The sequence below is a fragment of the Triplophysa dalaica genome, chromosome 25 (genome assembly GCF_015846415.1).
Source record: "Triplophysa dalaica isolate WHDGS20190420 chromosome 25, ASM1584641v1, whole genome shotgun sequence".
In the NCBI taxonomy this organism is placed as follows: domain Eukaryota; kingdom Metazoa; phylum Chordata; class Actinopteri; order Cypriniformes; family Nemacheilidae; genus Triplophysa; species Triplophysa dalaica.
In genome coordinates, this window is record NC_079566.1 from 11909678 (window position 1) to 11931334 (window position 21657).

Below are 21657 nucleotides of genomic sequence, written 5' to 3' on the forward strand. Positions count from 1 at the left end.
GAAAGCTCGCTGTTCAGCCACCCTTCAATTGTTAGGCAAGCAAATGTCATCTTGATGGAATGGAAGCCATTGGTGATAATGGCCATCATGTCTAACTACACCCACATGGAAAGAACCTATATGAGGATATAAGCACATATATGAAACCTATATGCAGTATATATATGCAACATATATACTCATATATATGCTGCATATATGAGTATATATGCTGCATATATGCGTATATTTGCTGCATATATGCGTATATTTGCTGCATATGTGCTGCACATATACGTATATATGCCACATATAGGCATAATTGAGATGCATATATGTGCATATACAGGCCATATAGGTCTCCTGTATTGCTTCTTTATATCCACATATAAGCCCTATATGTACATACAACATATGTCTCCTATATAGCTCATGGCAGGATCTGGTGATTTTGTAGCTTATATCCCACACGGAAAAAACCTATATAAACCTATATGTTTTAATATAGGTTTTGATATAGGTTTTTAATATATGTGACATATATAAAATTGGCCGTTTTCCTATATTATATGTACATATATGCACATATATGCGTAAATATACGCGTAAATATATGCGTACATATATGCACACATATATGTACCCATATATGTACGCATATATGCACGCATGTATGTGTATATATGTACACATATATGTAGACATATATGTACGCATATATGTGCATGTATGTACGCATATATGTGCATATATGTACATATAATATAGGAAAACGGCCAATTTTATATATGTCACATATATTAAAAACCTATATCAAAACCTATATTAAAACATATAGGTTTATATAGGTTTTTTCCGTGTGGGCAGACTCTGCTGCAATTTTTAGGAACATCTTGTCTTCAACTGAATTCTCAGACTCCTCACAGGGTCTTTCAGAAAAATCATAATTAAACTGGCACACAAGAAGATCGTTCAGACTGTTAAGTGACATCCTATTACAGAACACTCTTTGTTGGTCATTTCTGCTTATAGTGAGGCTTCCGCCTAATGGGCCATTAATATGCCATCCTAATTGAGTGAGAACTGCATAAGGTCCGTTTCCTTGACTATTAATGACCCTTCATAGTTCCATAATCTTTGGTGCATTAACTCCAATCAACACTCCAACTTCTGCTTCAATGGTGTTCAAACTGACCTCTTTTGACCAACATTTAATGTCCTCTTCGGTAGGAATGTTCTCTTCACCAACTGGTATAGAAGCCAGAGTAAAAACATCTGTCAGGGACAAGAAATTATTATTACTAGGACTGCTTACTTTTAGCACATACAGTCTGTATGTAAAAACTGGTTTCTCTTTTCCTATAGTCCTAAGAAGTACCTTTGTTCTCCTTCCACTCAAATTCAATTCTTCCATTAGGTCTTCTGTACAGAAGATAGCAGAACTTCCAGGATCAAGGAAGGTGTATGTTTTCATTACCTAACTGCTATTACAGGCTTTCACTTTTATAGGCAGGATGGCTAATGTTTGGTCTAAGGAACCGAATTCTACTTGCTCTGCGGATACCATAACAATCGTTAAAGATTTTCTCCCATCCTTTATGATACCTTCCTTGAGACCTTTATCCTTCTGAGAAATATGAAGCTCTTTAGCATTCATGTTTTCAACATGCAGAATTGTTGGATGTACAGTATTTTATGACAGATCTTACAGTCTAAAATGTTCCTGCATACTTTTCACATTTAACCTTCTCTTCATGTGACTTCAACACTATCTGATGACATGATTCCAAACCATGATTGCCAGTACAGAACAACCAGGGCAAATGCTAGGCAACACTTCTACTATCAGCACTCTATCTCATTTGTGCTTGGAAAAAATAGTGATATTGAACTAGCAAACTTTTTTATTTCCCAACATCATAAGACGAAACTCTGTCTTTGATTTAATTCCTGTTGTTGTAGACACAACAAATTGAATATTACCAAAAAGGGGGTCTTGAAGAAATATTTCCAAATAGTAGAGTCTATCTCTGCAATTATCAGTTTTATCATCTATGCCATGTTCAAAAGCTTGCATTAAGAATTTTTATGGATATCCATCAAACACTGTAATTTCTCTTGATGGAAGTGAAGTCAGTCTTTGCTGTTGAATCAAAAGTTGTGTAATATAATTTTGCTGTTGCAACACGTTAGAAAGATTCATACTTGTAAGCTCCACGTCAGTCTTGATGTTTGAATCAATTTGAGTATTTGTAGTTTATTTATGAAGTGTTTTTGACTTTGCTTGCTATTTACAAGCAGTGTTTTCCGTTCATTCATCTTTCGTGAAAACACACTCAAAGTCTCCCTCTACGCATACCACTGAGTGATACAATGCTTTGCTCAACATTTTTATTTTGAGACATTTCATGAGCCATGTTTGACAAACTATCACAATCAAAAATCCATTGGATCCTCAAGCCACAATGCTTGCACATAAGCAACAACTCTTCATATCACACACATATCCTTAATCAGATCCAACATTTGTAGCAATAGCCACAGCAGTAGCTTTGTAAAAGTTCATCCACTGGATGAATTAACGAATCGTTTTAAGTTCTCTATGTCTTTCATAGATGACTTGTCCCTTTGAGTGAAGGTCTTGTTTGGTTCTACCACAGGCATCACCTTATAGTTTTGGGAGTTTTTGACTAATGTTATGGCTTTTCTTCTGTTTTAGCCATTTCTGGTGGGAAAGTATATTTGACGCTAATAAAGACTTCATCCAAAGTAATTTATTGTGTCAAAACTGGATTCACTCCAAAACAAACTGTGATTACCTCTGTTACCCATCCCACCTGCCTTGCCACATCACTTCCTGCCTAATATGGCTACATACAGGAAATGAAAAGACTGGTGCAACTTGCGCCTCTACCACAGGGGGAGCACTATAATATGTGTCAATGAACATAAACAATGGACATAGATAGCGTGTTACATACATAAATATGGCATCTACACAGGCTTATTTGAACCATTCACAGCCACTCATTAGTTTGAAACGGCACAATTTTGGCAATTTTTATTAAATGTGCCATCTAGCAGAGTGGAGATGGGACTTTTTAATAAACAAAAATGAGGGAGCCTCAACCACTCCTTAAACCTGTTTTATTAAGGTAAAAACATATTGACTGAGCACATCTCATTGATGTGGTGAAATTATGAACTGTATATTCTTTTTGGTGTTTGAGAATTAAAAGAAATCGTTAAATATTACATTTATTTTTGGGAACAACTTAGCAGAGAAAAAGTTTTTAGCTGCCCTAAGGTTCCTCTTCCCTGCTGTACTCCTGATGAGTTGGCTCATAGGTAGCCTACAGCATTTTCTTCATGTGCTTTTCCTTGCACTATCCAGAGACTTAAAGTTAAAAGCCTCTGTAAGTCAGAAGGCGAGTGGAATTTTGATTTGAATGATACATTCCTTTTACAATCACTTTTCAAGGCAAGATTCATTACCAACCCTTATAAAAATGGTTCTATTTAGCATTGAAAAGGGTTGTGTTAATGTCACTGTAAACACTGTAGAACTTATTTGGTACCATGTGGAACCATTTTTTCACCATAAGAGTGTATGTTATAGGAAATAGAGGCAAATAAAAAAGTGTACACTGTTTGTTTTATTGGAACTTAAAACACAAACATAATTCATAACCATAGCCAGTAATTTAAAAACTTTTAAGTGCAAGGCTGCCCTCTATTGGTAGCACAATGGAATTATTTTGAAACAAAGGAAGACACTTCATTATGGACTTTTAACCTTAAAGGACTGACACCTTGCACTATGGTCCCACAATGCAACACAATAAAAAAATCAAGACATTTCTTGGAACATACAAGACTATTTTGATTATTTTACACACAATATTAAATTTCTAGTCCAACAAAATAAAAGCAACAAGGCTTATACTAAAACTATTAAAACATGTATGTTATTGAAAATCTACTGGAATATCCGCCTAAAATATTTATTAATATTAACATTAATAAATCTTAAGTAATTACTTAATATTTAACTGAAAAATAAGTTTAAATGGATACTGTAACACTACACATAGGACAGAAGGACGATGACACAACAAGACTTTGTGATGATGAAGGTTAAATAAAAATCCAAGGCAAAAAGGTATATTCCACAAGGGAAAGGTGATCCACACGGTAAACAGGAAACATCCACAAAGTAACGACATCAGCAAAAACCAGGAAACCACGAGAGAACAAAGGGTCGGAACTAGAATGGTAACAAAATACAACCAGATCTGACCGCAAACTAAATACAAGCAAGAGTACATATAGTGTCCATGGGATGAGTATCAGGTGGCGAGTACAAAGGATGATGGGAAATGTAGTTTGTGAGAGTCAAAAGTCTGGGGAAAGTGAATTGGTGATTCTGGGAGAAGGTGCTGATGGAGGGGGTTTGGCTGACAGTGGTGGAGATTTTACAGATACACTAAAATTCTTATCTGAAAAAGTAAACTAAAACTAAAAAAACAACTAAAATATTTTGATTAGGTCTAAATGACATGCCCCAGTCCCAGTCACCATTCTGAGCTGCCCTCAACATTTTACATTACATTTACATTTAGGTATTTGGCAGACACTTTTATCCAAAGCAACTTACATTGCTTTATCCTATACATTTTATACATTAATACTTAGTATTTGCAATCCTCTGGGATCGAACCCACAACCTTGCATTGTTAACGCAATGCTCTTACCACTGAGCTACAGGAAAGCTTTACTTTCATACATTTTTTATGATTCTTGTGGTCAGCAATACAGGGTAGTGATCAGTAATTTTGGACCAGTCGTGTTCTTTATTTTCTCCCTGTTCTTCCTGTCCATCCTGTTGTACATTTTCATCCTTTTCTACATGTTCATTCTCTTCTTTCTTTTCTTCCTTTTGTTTCTTTTCTTGAGGTATTACACAGTTTAGAACATATTTATAATCCCTCTTTAACATAAACACATAGTCTAGTCTAGATTTAGGACCTTTACATGAGAAAGTGTATTGGTTTTTTCTTTCTTTTTCTTCCTCCTCCTCCTCTTCCTCCTCTTCCTCCTCCTCCTGCTCCTCCTCCTCTTCTTCTTCTTCTTCTTCTTTTTCTTCTTCTTCTTCTTTTTTTTCTTTTTTTTCTTTTTTTTTTTCTCTCCAGACATCTACCAGCTTGACATCTTGGATGAATTCATTAATTTCATTTCTTCGTGTAACGTGTGTTTTGTTAGGTTTAGCTAGGTCGAGTTCAGGATCTAGTGTTGTGTTAAAATCTCCTCCAATTACAAGTATGCTCTCTGTCCATGCTTTTGGTTCCTTTCTTAGAACGCTTTGGTGAATCCTCAACATGAGATCACGTTCCTTTAAATGGTAATAAACACTTACAAATGTGTACTTCTTTTTATCAATATCAATGTAAACCCAGGCAAAATCTCCACCCTCACTATATGCCTTTAGACAATTGTGGGATTTATTGACAAGAATGGCAACACCTCTGGACTGTGAATCAGAATGTGTCTGATACAGGACAGGTCCCTGCTTGACACCAGGTTCTGAATGAGTTTTATCTTCTAAGATTATGTCTTCACAATCAAACTCACTGTTTATGTTCATAGACTTCATTGAGTTCGTCAGAGCTTCAATATCTGCCTTTTTTTTACCCAAGTGGGTTTCTTGCAGAAGAACAATATCAAAATCTCCAAAGACTTTCTTTAAATCTTTTAACTTTTGGTCATTCTTTTGTTTTGTGTGTTTTAATCCATTGACATTCCAGGAGATCACTTTTAGCTCAGTTTCATGTTTATCTGCTGCCATGGTGTCAAGTTTTGTAGTACAATTGGCCATAAATATTATTGATCAAGTATCTTTAACCTTATATAGAGATTCAAACAATTTTAAAAAATTGTTGAAATTATGGCACTTGAAAGACCTGTGAAGTGAAAAAAATAGTATATAATGTAAAATTGTATCTATCATGTACAAATATTTATACTGTATTTATATAATAATTAAAGATTTAAAACTATAATTTATATATTTCAAATTTACATCATTTACATCATTACACTTTGAAAGCTCTATATCTGTATTAAGGCTTACAAAACAAAAAATCTGTTCAAATAATTTCACTCTGATTAAGTTTTTTTGCGATGTTTTAGTCTCGGTGTCCTCATTTGACATGCAGTTTGAAAAGTTAATTTATATCATAACATAAGTATAAAAATTAAATCGCTTTGCTTTGTTTCCTCTATGTTATTCTACAACAGATCTAAATTATGATTTAAATCTCTGCTAAACCCTGTTACTTGAGACAAGAATAAACTAGAAGTAATAAAAATGATATATAGTAACCTACCTTCGTTCTCGGTATGCACAGTGTCTTTTGAACCAATGGATTCGATGAGAAACACAGCTGATCACAGATACTGTGAAAAAAGAAAATCAAGACGAGAAAGAAAAAGTATTTACAATTTAAGTAAGTATTAAGAAAAAATAAAGTATTGTACATGTAATATTAAATTAACACACCAACCTACCAATTTATGATGTTCAAACGAAGATGTTCACAGCACAGGGAGGTAACATGAAGTATTACTGCATTTTGTGCTGAGTAATTTTGAAGATTTGCGAACCTTTAATATTACACAGAATATAAGACACACCCACATGTACGTATTAACAAAACACATCCACTTAAACTTCAGGGGGTGGTTTCTTGTACAGGGTTTAAGCAGGTACTAGACTAAAGAAAATGTTAGAGCTGCTTTCCTATATCTCAGTGGTGAGAACATGGCACTATCAATTCCAAGGTCATGGGTTTGATCGCAGCGGATTGCACAAACTCCGATATAATTTATAGTATATTGCAATTATAAGTCACTTTGGATAAAAGCGACTTCCAAATGTATAAAATTTACATGTAAGCTGTCTAAATGGAAAACAACTTGCACTCACATATCCTAAAATACAGTATATCAGTGCCATTATTTTGACTCAAAATGGACACAAGTGATGTGTTTTTGGATGCCATGTTTGTAGAAACTACTTAAATGTCCTAATTGAACTAAGCCCTAGTTTTGATTTAAGATCATCACTGTGTGGGAAACCACCCCCAAAAAGAAACCTCCCAGTTTTCGATTATACTTAATTTATTAACTATTGGACTTTGGTGGCCTATCAGGTCTCATGGCCTCTTGGTAAAAAACTGACACATTTGATAGAAGCTTTCACCCAAAGCAACTTACAGTGTACTAAGCCTTTACATGTCTTTCATCAGTGTGTGTTTTTGACATTAGATCTGCTTACTGGCATGCTGTAAAGCAGGTTAAAAGTTGTCTATACAAGATTCTGTTTGTACTGTAGATCTAAATGATATAATGGCATATGCCGTAATCTTTTGCTTTTAAACCCTTGACTTGACCTTTTGACCATATTAGTATTATCTTGGTCAAAATGCCCAGCTGATGACTTATAAAAAGCACATGTCATGTTTTTACTTTTAGGTGTGAAAATTCAGCATTGCCAGCCACTGACTACTAGGTGCTACATTCTCTCTGCAACCCAGCTTTAAAAATCACAGGGTGCCATTCTCGCTACAATATCAATCCAATTTCAATTAAAAGTCCCAAAATTTATTTCACTTCCTCCCTATTATATACACATTTATAGACCTTGCACTGTAGTTGTAGCCGCAATCTTAAACAGAAAGACATTTGACGTCAGATTTGCGTATGAACACCGTGTAAAACAGGTTGGACATGGAAAAAAGATTCCATAGAAAAACTAAAATGGCATAATTGCACACAATAGATTTTTAATCTTTAGTCCTTTAATGTCATACAAGCACCTCATACATTACAAGTACATTGAACAACATTCTTACCCTATTGTTTGTTTTTCTCTTTTGTTTTTTCCATTCTAATGCTCTGAGTTTGTCTTTAGTTGCAGATTCTGTGTTTCAAAGTGTTGTCAAACTGCATTTTATGTCACCATCCCCCATTATTAATACCTAGTCAGGAAAAAGTTAAAAAATGAAAAAAAAGGCTGAGCATCATACAGCTGTAATGTTTGCTTTGTGAATATATATATATATATACTTACCAAGGCCGGACTGAAAAACACATTCAGGCCGGGATATCCCACACTCATCCAGGCCACAAACCACCAATCTATTTTTTTAAATGTAGAATGCTTTGTAATCATGCGCCATCACTGCTTAATTAAACTGACAGTGCATTGTTTATGAGCAAAACAAATACAGTTTGGCTTAAAAAGGTCCAAGGAAGCACATCTTATCAAGTGGCCAAACCACAAAAGCACGTTTAAATGATTTATACTGCAAGTATATCTTAAACAGAAGATTAATTCGATCTTTTAGGTTTTATAATTAAACAACAAAAACACATTATATGCTTAAATTGCATGTGTGAAGAGAAGCAATTGAATCGTGACTTGTTTCCCTTTAACTGCCATTGACGTTAGGAATGTGAATGGCACTTTGTTGACGGTCTCTAAATTCACAAAAATAGATTGTCCAACGTCAAGCCAACTTCAGTCTTTTATTGACAAATGTCAAGAGCACGTTATTTTACAAGAAAGTAGGTCAATATTGATGTGTGAGCACGAACGTATCCGCACGCAAGCGGATTTATCTTGCACAAAAGTGTATGCGTGGCCTATGATTCCCTGTGCATAAGCAGCACTCGTCCAGTTTTGATCGAGAGCAAAAGAAATCCGTGTGAGAGCGACGTAGGTTTGCGTGCGAGCGACATACTTTATGTACAATGACATGCTGTCAACATTTTTCTACAAAGTATGCCACAGGTGGCAGGCAGCAGGCCAAATCAGTCGACAGGTCACCGGGAACTGTCCCTGTTCTCCCGATGGACAGCCCGACCTGATATATACAAACAAACATGCACACACATAACACAGACACACAGTTTATATATTAATAACCACACTGTAAACCCTGAAAATCCAAAACAATAGGGAATGTTCTTACTCATTTGTTTGGAGGAAATTAAATAAATACAGTAAAAATGTTCATGTACTGCATGTATTGTAAGAATTTGTGCATTCGTATGGTTACCTGTCTGTATCTGTCTGTCTATGCAGCATATTGTCACTTTTAGAATTGGTTATTTCCAGTCATGAAAAAAATGATATACAGTATTCTTTACAATAGTAAATAAGATCACATATATAATAATTTACTCTAATCCACTCCTACACAAGGCATGCTGTGAAAATCACCTATAAACATTTCTGAGCGAAGTGACTTATTGGAAGTCTATTAACAGGTATTAGCACCTGTTTAGTAAAGCACCTGTTCATCTCTTGTGCTTTTTTTTTTGCTTAAATGAAAGTACATTATACAGTGAAGTACTTTTGGCATATTTTGTGCATTTCTGTTTTAAATCTGACCTTTAAAAGTATATGGACACTATATATTTGCACACTGAGCAATTTTTGTTATTTTAGCTGTTGGACATAACACATTTAAGTTCCAGTTATATAATAGAATATATGGTTACACTTTATAATACTGTTCATACTTAATATGCAGTTATGCAGGAACTAATGCAGAACAAATGGTCAGTGCTGGATTAACACTGTGATCATTACTTATAACTAAAAAGAAAGAAAGATGAACTAATCAGTAGGTAACAGCATACTGATGTTTAAAGTAAAGTAAAGAACAATTAGTTACATATTACTTTTTAAATAGATGTTAATAACAACTAAATGCTGTGTCCAGTCCATTAACTATTCACTAACAGTTGCGAACAGTTCCCCGTAAACAGCCTAATAAAGATACCTGTTGGGTATTATGATTAGTTTTTTCAATTGCTAACATCCTTTTGTCCAATCTGTAATCACATTTTCAAAACTCTAAACACAATGAACACAACATCGGTCTGTTGTGGCCATACCATTAACAAAATTCATGTTGTTTTCACACAAAATGCAATCAATTAACACGTTTCTAGAATGCCTACATTTTCTTTACATATAAGCATACCCAATACCAAAATCATGGATCTTTATAGTGTTTTTTACAAATGCTTAAACGCAGCATGCCAGAAATGAAGACCTATTGTTCCAAACCATAGATACAGTATAAAATCTCTACTTCTGCAACAATATCAGCTCCAACGTATTGAAACAAATATTTAAAAAATATATTCATACAGCTGATAAGCATTTTTACGGTAAATTACTGATAATTTGAGTAAGAAATAGCTGATTACAATCTCAATCAGAGACATAGCCAGATGTTGAAGACTTTCCATTACATGGAAATAAACAATAAAAAGGCAGTCTTTGGATTGGTTTTCTTCAAAGCAACACATAACAAAACGGAGAAAGAGAAAAAGGAAAGACAATGTCTGCACGAGTGAGAGGACTTGTTAGACGAAGGAGAGGACTAGATGGTTGAGGGAGAGGAAGAGATGGACCAGGGAGAGGACAAGATGGACCAGGGAGAGGACAAGATGGACCAGAGAGAGGACAAGATGGACCAGGGAGAGGACAAGTTGCATTTTTGTTCTTCTAAAGCGACTTCCTCGCTCTGGGGGTAGAAGAATGCTTCTCAGTGAAGACCAAGAACATGCCATTGTAGGATGGGTCATTGCTGACAATGCAATAAAACTGAGTGAAATTCAACCTGGTACTCCAAAACGTGGAAGTTGTACACGGTTCCATTTGAGAGAAACAGTGATCGGGTCAAGGAACTCTGGCACCAATACGTCCAAGTATGATGTCTATACACCATGTATGCACACTTTACTGTAAATCAAAGGCCATGTATGTTTGTCCTTGTTTCGTATTGATCACTGACAGCAATTTCATATTGCTGATAAAGTCTTCACTGCAGCAATTCTGTCGCTTACTGTTTTTTTTTCCAATTGTACATTCTATAAAGTATTGATGACTCCTTCACATTTAGATATTATGTTGTACACATCTAATGCACCATGAATTCTCACACACACACACGCACGCACACACACACACACACACACGCGCACACACACACACACACACACACACACACAGCTGAATGAATGAAAAAAAAGATTTCATACTGTATGTTCTATACAGAAAGAACTGAAACGTGACAAGTAATGCAGTTTTTGTAATGCCACCAACTGTTAGTATTTTGACAGTCATTGCGGTATGATTGACTCTGTGTTCAGGTTGGATAGAAAACGAGTGCTAAAGTTTTGACCAAATGATTCGATTTTGAAACGGGTTTGCAGTGTTTTGATAGAGTTAGTGTATATTGAAAAAGTTTTTAAGGGTTTTGAAATGTAGAGTTTGTATTCATTTAACTGGATCTGGCCAGAGAATTTCATCAACATCGCAGGCAATGTTGTCATTAGCAAGACACCTTGGAAAGAAACGTCTTGAATGACGAATCCATCCTTGCATTGCTGCTACCTCCATCTGGTCACAGGCCTCCTCCATGGCTTGGATGAGGGGTACCTCACCCTGGAGACGGAGATCATATACCTTCCATCGCCATGCCAAGAAAAATTCTTCTATAAGGTTGAGGAATGAAGAGTATGGTGGAAGATATTGGACGGTGAAATGTGGATGTTGCTGAAACCAGTTCTGAACCAGAGCAGAGCCGTGGAAAGACACATTGTCCCAGACAACAATGTATTGCATATGACCGATTTGATTTGCTGCTGTTATGTTGTGCAATTGGTCCAAGAATGTAAGTATGAGTGCTGTGATGTAAGGGCCCATATGGGCATGGCAATGGAGGACCCCCACGTAATGGCTGCACAGAGTGTTATATTACCCCCACGTTGCGCTGTGACATTGACTATAGCCCTGTGGCCAATGATGTTTTTTCCCCTCCTTTGTGTTCTCGTCAGGTTGAACCCAGCCTCATCTACGTAAATAAACTCATGCTGGAACTCCTCTCCATCCATTTGTAAAACTCCCTGAAGAACAGTGTCAGGAAAAATTGTGTAGTTCAGTGTAGATCTAGTATACATATTACAGTACAGTAAAAGATTATGAGACAGTATGCAAGATCACACTGCTAAAGTGAATACATACCTCTGTATAATCATGCCGCAGTCGTTTCACCCTTTCGGAATTGCACTCGAAAGGGACTCGATAAATTTGCTTCATTTGAATATGTTTTTTTTAGGAAGCGTGCCAGTGTTGATGTTGAGACCTGATGGTCTGATCTCATTTGTCAGATTCGGTCCTCTTTGAGCACCTTCTTGTCTTTCTCTACCTCTACCTCCAGCATGGCCTCCATCTCTTCCTCTGTTGATTCCTCCTCTGTTGATTCCTCTTCCTCTCCTTCCTCCTCCTCCTCGTTCTCCTCCTTGTTTTACTCTTTCTCTGACTCACCTGCTGCTTTTTATAGTGCTTATACACCTGATTGGTGTGTCTACAATTAAGCAAACAAGTGTTTGCACACCTGATGACTGTGTTGAACCAATTGATTGGACGGTGCTGTAATTTGATAGTCATTGCTTTGATACTGCAAGGAAGTGACTTCATGATAGTTTTTTGTGTGTAATGTATGTGTAACGGGGTGAGAGACACGACACAGGCAGAAGGGTGATACGAACAACCCCAGTGGGGCATTTATTGCACAACTCAACAATAAACAATAGAAGATGTGTCACCCAGGTTGCTCGTAGTGTAAAGTCCGTGCTCGTGCAGGTAGGTCGATCTAATTTCGTGTCTCCCTCGCTGTCCCCTCTCTCCCTCGCTGTCCCCTCTCTCCCTCGCTGTCCCCTCACTCTCTCGCGCTGGGGGTCAAACAAGGACAGCGGTGGTTGCGAATAAACCAGGACCCAGAGTGGTGTGAGCACATGGCTTTTACGCCCAGCAGCTAATCACATCGGGTGGACGCAATCAGCGTTAGCTGCCGGGCCGTTTCTAAGGCGACGCTGATCCTAGGTCGGCGCCTCGCCACAGTATGTTAAGTGTGTTTACTGTTTTGCAAATCACTGTGTGTAGAGTTTTGCAACAAGTGTGAGGTTGACAATGTGCTTATAGTTGTGCAAATATGGGCTGATGTTTTGCTTCTTGAGTGTAAGGTTTTGCTTATAGTGTACTACTTTTAATTTTAGTGTGTAAGCAATCCAAAAAAACTGTAAATAAGACAAAGCATAAAAGCAGAAGCGCAAAGCAGGGAGCGCTAGTAAATGCGTCCGATCAGTAGCAAAGCCGGAAGAAGATCTACTCTCAAGTTAGTTTTTTTTGTTGATAAAATAAGAGGGCAGTCACCTAGCCCATATTCAATTAGAGAAATGTTTACTATTCCAGTAACAGGGTTTCCCCCAGAAAATGTGTTAGTTTTGTTAGTCCTTAATTTCATGCAAGGAAAAGTACTGTTTAGTAATGGCTTTCCTTGCACTTGCCATTTATATGTTGTAGAATGTTTGGCGAACGAGGATAGATAGCGCGATCATATTCCACCAGATGCCGCTGATCGGAGAGTACACGGCGGATAACGCTCATTATATATATACTTTTTTTCTACTAAGGCTAGTTAAGGAGGCAGGCATGTGTTGTTTAGGCGGCCGCTGTAAAGTGCTGTGGGAAACCCTGCAGTAAGATATTCCAGGTGAAATAGAAACCAAATCTAACATTCACTTTGTGAATGTAAAGTCTAACCTGACGTTAGCTAGCTAGCTGGCATTAGCTAACAAGAAAAAAAGGTTGGTTTATTTTAATATTCTTGATCAACATTATCAGGAGATTAATTACATTTAAATTGCTCATAAGGTGGATTATCAACATTTTTAGTAGCCTACGTTTATTGCGTGTTATGTTAGTTACTGTCATCCAAACTATTATGTGATTGATGTTTATACTTCAGTTCCTCCAATTTTTTTTTTTTTGAGGGCCGGTAAGAGCACCCCTCAAGAGTTTTGGCATAATTCAAAATTTGGTTGAATCTGTTTATACAGGCAACCTTATTTATTTTACACATGGTATCAGTGAGTTTCTTACAATTTTCCAATACATATATTTAAATGTCTGTTTTAATGAATAACATACATTCTAATAAACAGGTTTGATTACTTCAGTCGTTTCCGTGAGTATTGTGTGTATTGAGAAGTGTCTGTTCTTAATTGTATGGCAACAGTTTGGGCAGGCCCCTTTTCTATCACAACATGACATGCCACTGTAAACAATGCAAGGTTAAAAGAGGAATGATTGACTCAATCTAATGTGGAAGAACTTGACTGGTCTGCATAGCCAGACCTGAAACCAGCTGAACTCCTTTGAGACAAACACACTTCACCAAATCCCATTTCCTGTAGCTCAGTGGTAAGAGCGTTGTGTTAGCAACGCAAGGTTGTGGGTTTGATCCCAGGGGATTGCACATACTAAGTATTAATGTAGAGGTTACTGCAATGTTAGTTGCTTTGGATAAAAGCATCTGCCAAATGCATAAATGAAAATGACTTGTACACACACATTACTTTTATCTACATAGTGTATGTGAAAAGAAATGAAGGGAAATGAATACTTTCAAATGCCACAACGCAAAAAAAAGGACAAAGCTATGAATTCTACTCTGCACTGTTTTTTTTAGCAAAACAAGAACACATAAGACATTTGACGTTAAAACTGTGTATGAACACCCTGTAAAGCAGGTTGGAGATGGAATAACTGACATTATGGAGTGTAATACATTTTACATATGCCTTCATCAAAGTCCTTTATTGTCATACAAGCACCTACAAGCATAGAGAATGTGAAAGTACATTAAAAACATTCTTGGCAAAAACATTGTTTGTGTGTCTCTTTTGTGTTTGTGTGTTATTCTAAGGCTCTGTGTTTGTCTTTAGGTTGTATGTGTCAAAGTGCATTTTGTTTGTCACCACCCTCCATTATTTATCACCAGTGAAAATAATAAACATAAAGTGCAAACTGTGTGTGACATTTTAGGCAATACAACTGAAATGCTTGATTGGAATATAACAAATAAACAATAAAACAATATAACCTGCACACATTTCAGTAAATTTAAAAACTATATCTGTTTTTTCTTGTTTTAGTATTATATCTTATTTCAAAGCTTCATAAGTCCAAATGGTGTTTCTTATTTGCTCTGTTCATTTGCCTCATTGTGTTGCTTCTCTTGTGCTTTACATTGAATGTCAACAAAATGAATGTTTAATGTGTGGGCAGTACAGCACCTGTTCCTCTGTTGTGTTTTATTTGTGTTTTTGCTTAAGTGAATGTACTTTAAAAGTGAAGTCTACTATAGTTTTTATATTATTTTTGCATTTTAAGTATTTACATAAAGTTATTTCTGCCCTGCGATGGGTTGGCACTCCATCCAGGGTGTATCGTGCCTTGATGCCCGATGACTCCTGAGATAGGCACAGGCTCCCCGTGACCCGAGGTAGTTCGGATAAGCGGTAGAAAATGGAATGGAATATAGTTATTTCTGTATTTCACATTTACATCTAACCTCAAGGGTTTGGATTTGACCTTAGGGTTTTACACAAATGAAAGTCACAACAAACTGCTTTCAGTTCTTTAAAAACTTGTGTAAGGTCATGTTCAAGTGTTTTATGCACTGAGATATGTTACACTTTTAAAGCTTTTTCCTGGCGAAATAAATCCCTATTCGGACGGGACCAGTTTTACTGGAAGAGGTTTGAGAAATATGTTTTGCAGATGTATTCTGTCATTTTAATCCCGTACAAATCTGACAAGTCTGTTTTCTCCTCACACTGCACACAATTCTACTGTTTTGGTTGAGTTGTACTCTGGGGTCTGTCGTGATTGATTAAAATATATTTTCAAAAAGTGTTTCTTTAAGTGTTTTGGCCAATGTGAACTGCCGTAAGTTCTTACTGATATAAGAATATATTTCCTGCATCCCATAAATTAAATCATATTCAATAGATGTGGATGATTTTGCAATTTTGTGAAGTACAAAAATAAAATTGAGATGAGACGAAACGAAACGAAACATGTAAACTGCTGAGACTGGCAACTGTAATATCAGTTTACTGATGTCAGTCATGAACTCCACTTTATTTGTTTTCTCAATTACGTATATGAAATGTTATTTGATGATAAAAAGAAAGTATTATATTAAATAATTGTGTTTACTTCATTTCTATGGGTTTATTATAAGCAGGCTGCTGTTGTGGGTCATAAGACTATACGAAATGCATGTATCCAGAGGTACGTGCTGCGTCCGAAATAGACACTTCCATCTCTGACATCAGAACATAAAATCACATACTTTGTGTAAGTACAGTTGTAACTCAGACGTCGTTCAGAAAACTAGTCAAGTAAGGGTTAACAAGAGTGATACCTGAGATGTATAATCTGAAGCGTGTGATTGACGTTGGCACGTGACACTTTAGTTTTTGTCTATTCATTGATTATTAAACATATACGGTATTTACATGACATCATGTCATATCTAAAGTCTTTAATTCCAAACATCAATGCAATTTAGTACAATATATACAACAAAACCAACAAGAAGCAGAAAAGACGCTTTGTCAGAAATGCCCTGAAGATAGACATTCAGTCAAATGTGTAACACTTTAGAAGCATTTAGTCTAAATAATTAAATTAATAATCTCTTTCTCCTGGAATCAACTTACAAACAATGAATAGTTGATTTAATTGGAGCTTGAACGTTGCATCCTTAGAAAACATACACTACAACATTACACAACATTCTCTCTAAAATAGATAAAATATGAATATTTAACTGAAAGAACTTTATAACAAAATGTGAAAGAAATGAAAGGGTATGAATACTTTCGCAAGCCACTGGTGAAAAGGAACAAACCATGAACTCATCTGTCAAACCAACATGAACATTATTTATTATGGATAATTGACTACTTTGTTTTGAAAAGTTAGTCTCTTACCAGTCTTATTTAACTCCGTATTTCAGAGTTAAGAGCATCTTTTATGTACTCCTTTACAAAAAAAGATTTTTGCATCATTTCACATTATCTGTAAGGCTTGTGAGGTAAACAATTATATTATATTTCAAAATACAAAGTTCATTTTGACGATTTATGAATGTCAGACAAATTTAATGAAATAATAGAGAAGTTCCAGCACTGCACATGAAACATGAATCATTCAAGAAGTGTAATAAACTCCTCCAGCACTTTATCTTTTGCGTCTTTGAACATCTCATGTTTTAAATTCTCAATTCCTTCTGTCAGGGTACTCTGCATTTTCTTCATGGATCCTGTCCATGTGAATGTTGCAGCTCCTAAAGTAATTTGTTTGGAAAATTAATATTTACTTCACGAGTTTTTGATAGACAGAACAATTCCCTCTAACAGTATTTGACCCTTAACTTTTGTGATCGTAAAAAATTGGCTTGAAGGTAATGCTAATAAAATAAATCAGTTATAAATTATAAGTGTTGGCTTACTTTCATAATAGGGAGCCATTGCATCCTTAATTGTCATTTGAATGGATAAGTAGATGTCCTTCTTTCTTTCAACAACTTGTCTTTTGAGCTTTATCTTGAGTTTGTTTTCCTTTCAGGATTCAAGTAAATTAACAGCATTTAAAAATGGCAGTTTGCATTGTTTTAGACATTTTGTATTAAGCAGTTACTTAATGTCCTTTACGCAATTCAGAGTTTCGGGAGTGACAACAACAATTAAATGCAGGAGTGAATACCATATATTATCATTCCATGTGTAGAGAGCAGTAATAAAGGTGAACAAATACCACTACCGAGTGAATTCTGATTGGTCGAAAGGGCATATCGCATTTAGGCTAAAAACAGGTACAGGATTTATAGCGTTTTGGAAAGAAACTGCGTCATGCAGTACATTTTAAGCAAGGAAATATAGCGATTTGGCATGAAACATTGATGGAGCAGTGAATAGGTTTAGTACACAGCAAAATGGCATTACAAACTCTTTTTTTTTTTATTTGGCGTTTAATGCGTTTTGGAAAAGAGCTCTTCATATCTACATGTGTCACTTTCTAATTGTTAATAACGATTTACAATTTTTCACAACAGTTGTATTCTACAACTCATGCTACCTAAAAACGCAAGTACAGATTAAATCCATTGCAGAAAGATTTATGATTTATTTACTACTTCTACATAATCTATTTTATTAAACACTGATGAAATATGAATTCATACATTAATCAGATTGCACAGACATACATTTAGTGTTGAATTAAAGAAAAAAACGAACTCCGGTGCTTTGGACTAGTCGTTTTCCAGAGCTGTGTAATTTTTGCAGGAAAAGTGTATATCTGCAACGCCTGCAGGCACTTCACGTCATCTCATGCCTTGTAACGCCCTTTGGCCGTGACTTATTCACAATACTATACAGTACAGGAAATCGTATTATGTAAGTACAGTACAGTGCCAATTTGAGCTCTCACATTCAGCAGCATCTTCATCAGAATCAGAAAGAGCTTCATTGCCAAGTATGTTTGCAAATACAATGAATTTGTTTTGGTGACAGGAGCATCGAGTACAAAAAATAAGCAACAACACAGAGACCATCAAACAATACAAAAACAGTTACACAGATGATTTAAATAAGGGCCTATGGGAATAAAAATTAAGAAATACGATACAATAAACATAAGAGTAAAGTTATGTGTGTATGTAAATATGTACAAGTAAAAAATAGAATAGACTATTTCAGTAAAAGGTATGTGTTATATACAGCAAGATGAAATATAATATACAGAAAAAGTTGTATAAAAAATAGATAGTGTATTATCTGAAGGATATTGAAGATTGCACTTTATTATTATTGCACAGAGTTAATTGCACACAAGAAGTCTTGCACGCAAGAATTTTTTTAAAAAATAAATTAACTGTTTAAGAGGTAGATGGCCTGAGGGAAGAAGCTATTTTTGTGTCTGGTTGTTTTGGTGCTCAGTGCTCTGTAGCGCCGACCAGACGGCAGCATTGAGAAGAGATGATGGCTTGGATGTGTGAGGTCCAGGGTAATTTTCTGAGCCCTTTTCCTCACTCTGGATGTATACAGTTCTTGGAGGGTGGGCAGGGGAGCACCAATGATCTTCTCAGCAGTCCGAACCGTCCTCTGTAGTCTTCTGATGCCTGACTTTGTGGCTGAGCCAAACCAGACAGTGATGGATGTGCAGAGAACAGACTCTATGACTGCTGAGTAAAACTGTTTTAATAGAGTCTGTGGTAGAGGTTGAACTTCTTCAGCTGATGTAAGAAGTACAACCTCTGCTGGGCTTTTTAGGCAATAGAGCCAATGTGATTGTCCCACTTCAGGTCCTGAGAGATGGTGGTGCCCAGGAACCTGAATGACTCCACTGCTGCCACAGTGCTGTTCATGATGGTGAGAGGGGGGAGTGCAGGGGGGTTTCTCCTGAAATCCACAATCGTCTCCACTGTTTTAAGCGTGTTCAGCTCCAAGTTGTTATGACTGCACCAGACAGACAGCTGCTCAACCTCCTGTCTGTAAGCAGACTCATCACCATCCTGGATGAGGCCAATGAGTCTGCGAACTTCAGAAGTCTTACAGAAGGGTCCTGGGCAGTGCAGTAATTTATGTACAGGGAGAAGAGCAGTGGGGAGAGAACACATCCCTGGGGGGCGCCAGTGCTGATTGTGCGAGTGCTAGATGTGAGTTTCCCCATTCTCACTAACTGTTGCCTGTCTGTCAGAAATCTGGTGATCCACTGACAGATAGAGTCAGGAACAGATAGCTGGGTTAACTTTGTCTGGAGTAGTGATGGGATGATGGTGTTGAAAGCGGAGCTGAAGTCCACAAACAGGATCCTTACATAGGTCCCTGGTCTATCCAGATGTTTCAGGACAAAATGCAGCGCCATGTTAACTGCATCCTCAACAGACCTGTTTGCTCTGTTGGCAAACTGCTGGGGGTCTTGTAAGGGTTCTGTGATGTCCTTCAGAGAAGCCAATACCAGTCTCTCGAATGACTTCATGACCACAGATGTGAGAGCGACGGGTCTGTAGTCATTCAGTCCTGTGATTTCATGAAAAGTTAAGAACCCATTTAACCAAACTGATCAATGTCATGAGTCACAATGAAATTCTGCTGGTGGCTCATGTCGTTTCTAGTCTAGATCATCAGTCACCATCATTGAAAATAATAAAGACATGTACTGTAGAGTTCATGTGTACTTTTTTAGACTGACAAAACCTGCTTGAGCATTACAAAAACAAAACCTTCCTGAGCATTACAAAAACAAAACCTGTTTCAGCATTACAAAAACAAAACCTTCTTGAGCATTACAAAAACAAAACCTGTTTGAGGATTACAAAATCAAAACCTGTTTCAGCATTACAAAACATTCAGTTACATGAATAGTGAGGGCCCTTTATGCATCTTTTTAATGAGGTCACATGTAAATTCCAAAAATGTACCTGTGGATACACAGATGGGTGTGGTAACTATTTACAATTTTTCACAACAGTTGTATTCCACAACTCTTGCTACCTGAAAACGCAAGTACAGATTTAATGCATTGCAGAAATATTTATGAGTTATATACTACTTCTACATAATCTATTTTTTAAAACACTTATGAAATATGCATTTATACATTAATGAGTTTGAATAGACACATATTTAGTGTTGTATGCTAATTTGATCTCCGGTGTTTTGTACTAGTCATTTTCCAGAGCTGTGTAATTTTTGCGGGAAAAGTGTGTCTAAATCTGTTAGGTCTACAGGTACTTCAATTTATGCCTTGTAACGCCCTTTGGCCTTGACTATAGAGTTCATGTGTGATTTTTTAGTCTGACAAAACCTGCTTGAGCATTACAAAAACAAAACCTGTTTATATTGTGCTTTTCACAATGTGCATTGTTCCAAAGCAGCTTTACAGGAGCAACTAATTTTTTTTACAGAAAGGTAAAACACAGCCCAGTGCATCGTGTTTATAAAACAAGCAAGATAATTCAAATAAATAATATCTAATATATAAATAATTAAATAAATACAGTCTCCCGGTGAGCACGCCAACACTGCCCTGTAGTGCCGAGGAACCCAAACTCCAATTTGATTAATGGATAATTAATCAATTATTTGCTCTTGATATTCACAAACTGCTCAACAGTTCGTTGTTTGTTACTTGTTGTGAACTATTTGTTTTCCTCAAGTAAAAAAACATATTTACGTGTGTTAATTTGAAGAAGATTTCTTTGTTTTCTCACCAAAGTAACATCATAGTACACTTCTAAAAGTTAAAGTGCTCAACCGTTTTAGTTTTTTGCCTTAATCAGCTTTGTTTCTTGCTCTGGTACATAGAAGAAGTCAAAGGCTGTTCACAGCAGCTTAAATGGCAATGATCCAAAGGCATTGGCAAGATCTAGAAAAAACACATGTAGGTCTTCCTTCTCCTTTTTATCCCATTTGCAACTGGTGGCAGATGATGTTAGCATGTTCCAAACATCCAGAGAAATCCCATATGCCTGCCTTCTGCAGAATTGATACCTAAGAATAATTAAAAAAGGTAAATAGTTAGTTTGTTTATAGTAAAAAGTTTGGGGCGAAAAATATACAAATATGGTCACCCCCCCTGCGCCCACCTTTCGTCTCAGATCTGAAGTCAGGCCTGATTGCAGTACATAATTATCTAATGGATAGGATAAGAAAAGACATATATCATTTAATGGA

The 21657-nt window shown here is 36.4% G+C and overlaps 1 protein-coding gene across 1 annotated transcript; it reads right to left on the reverse strand.

Moving 5' to 3' along the window:
- Nucleotides 1-3617: 3617 nt before the first annotated feature.
- On the reverse strand, nucleotides 3618-6634 carry LOC130415855 (mRNA export factor GLE1-like). The gene is made up of 3 exons (XM_056741831.1): nucleotides 6547-6634; nucleotides 6366-6435; nucleotides 3618-5939 (listed from the first exon to the last, which is right to left on the reverse strand). The coding sequence occupies exon 3, from the start codon at nucleotides 5852-5854 to the stop codon at nucleotides 4760-4762; it is 1095 nt and encodes a 364-aa protein (XP_056597809.1). The 5' UTR covers nucleotides 5855-5939; nucleotides 6366-6435; nucleotides 6547-6634; the 3' UTR covers nucleotides 3618-4759.
- Nucleotides 6635-21657: the final 15023 nt, after the last annotated feature.

What these genes read in the sequence shown, in the direction of transcription:
- LOC130415855 (XM_056741831.1), bottom strand. Translation starts at nt 5,854, where the DNA reads ATGGCCAATTGTACTACAAAACTTGACACCATGGCAGCAGATAAACAT.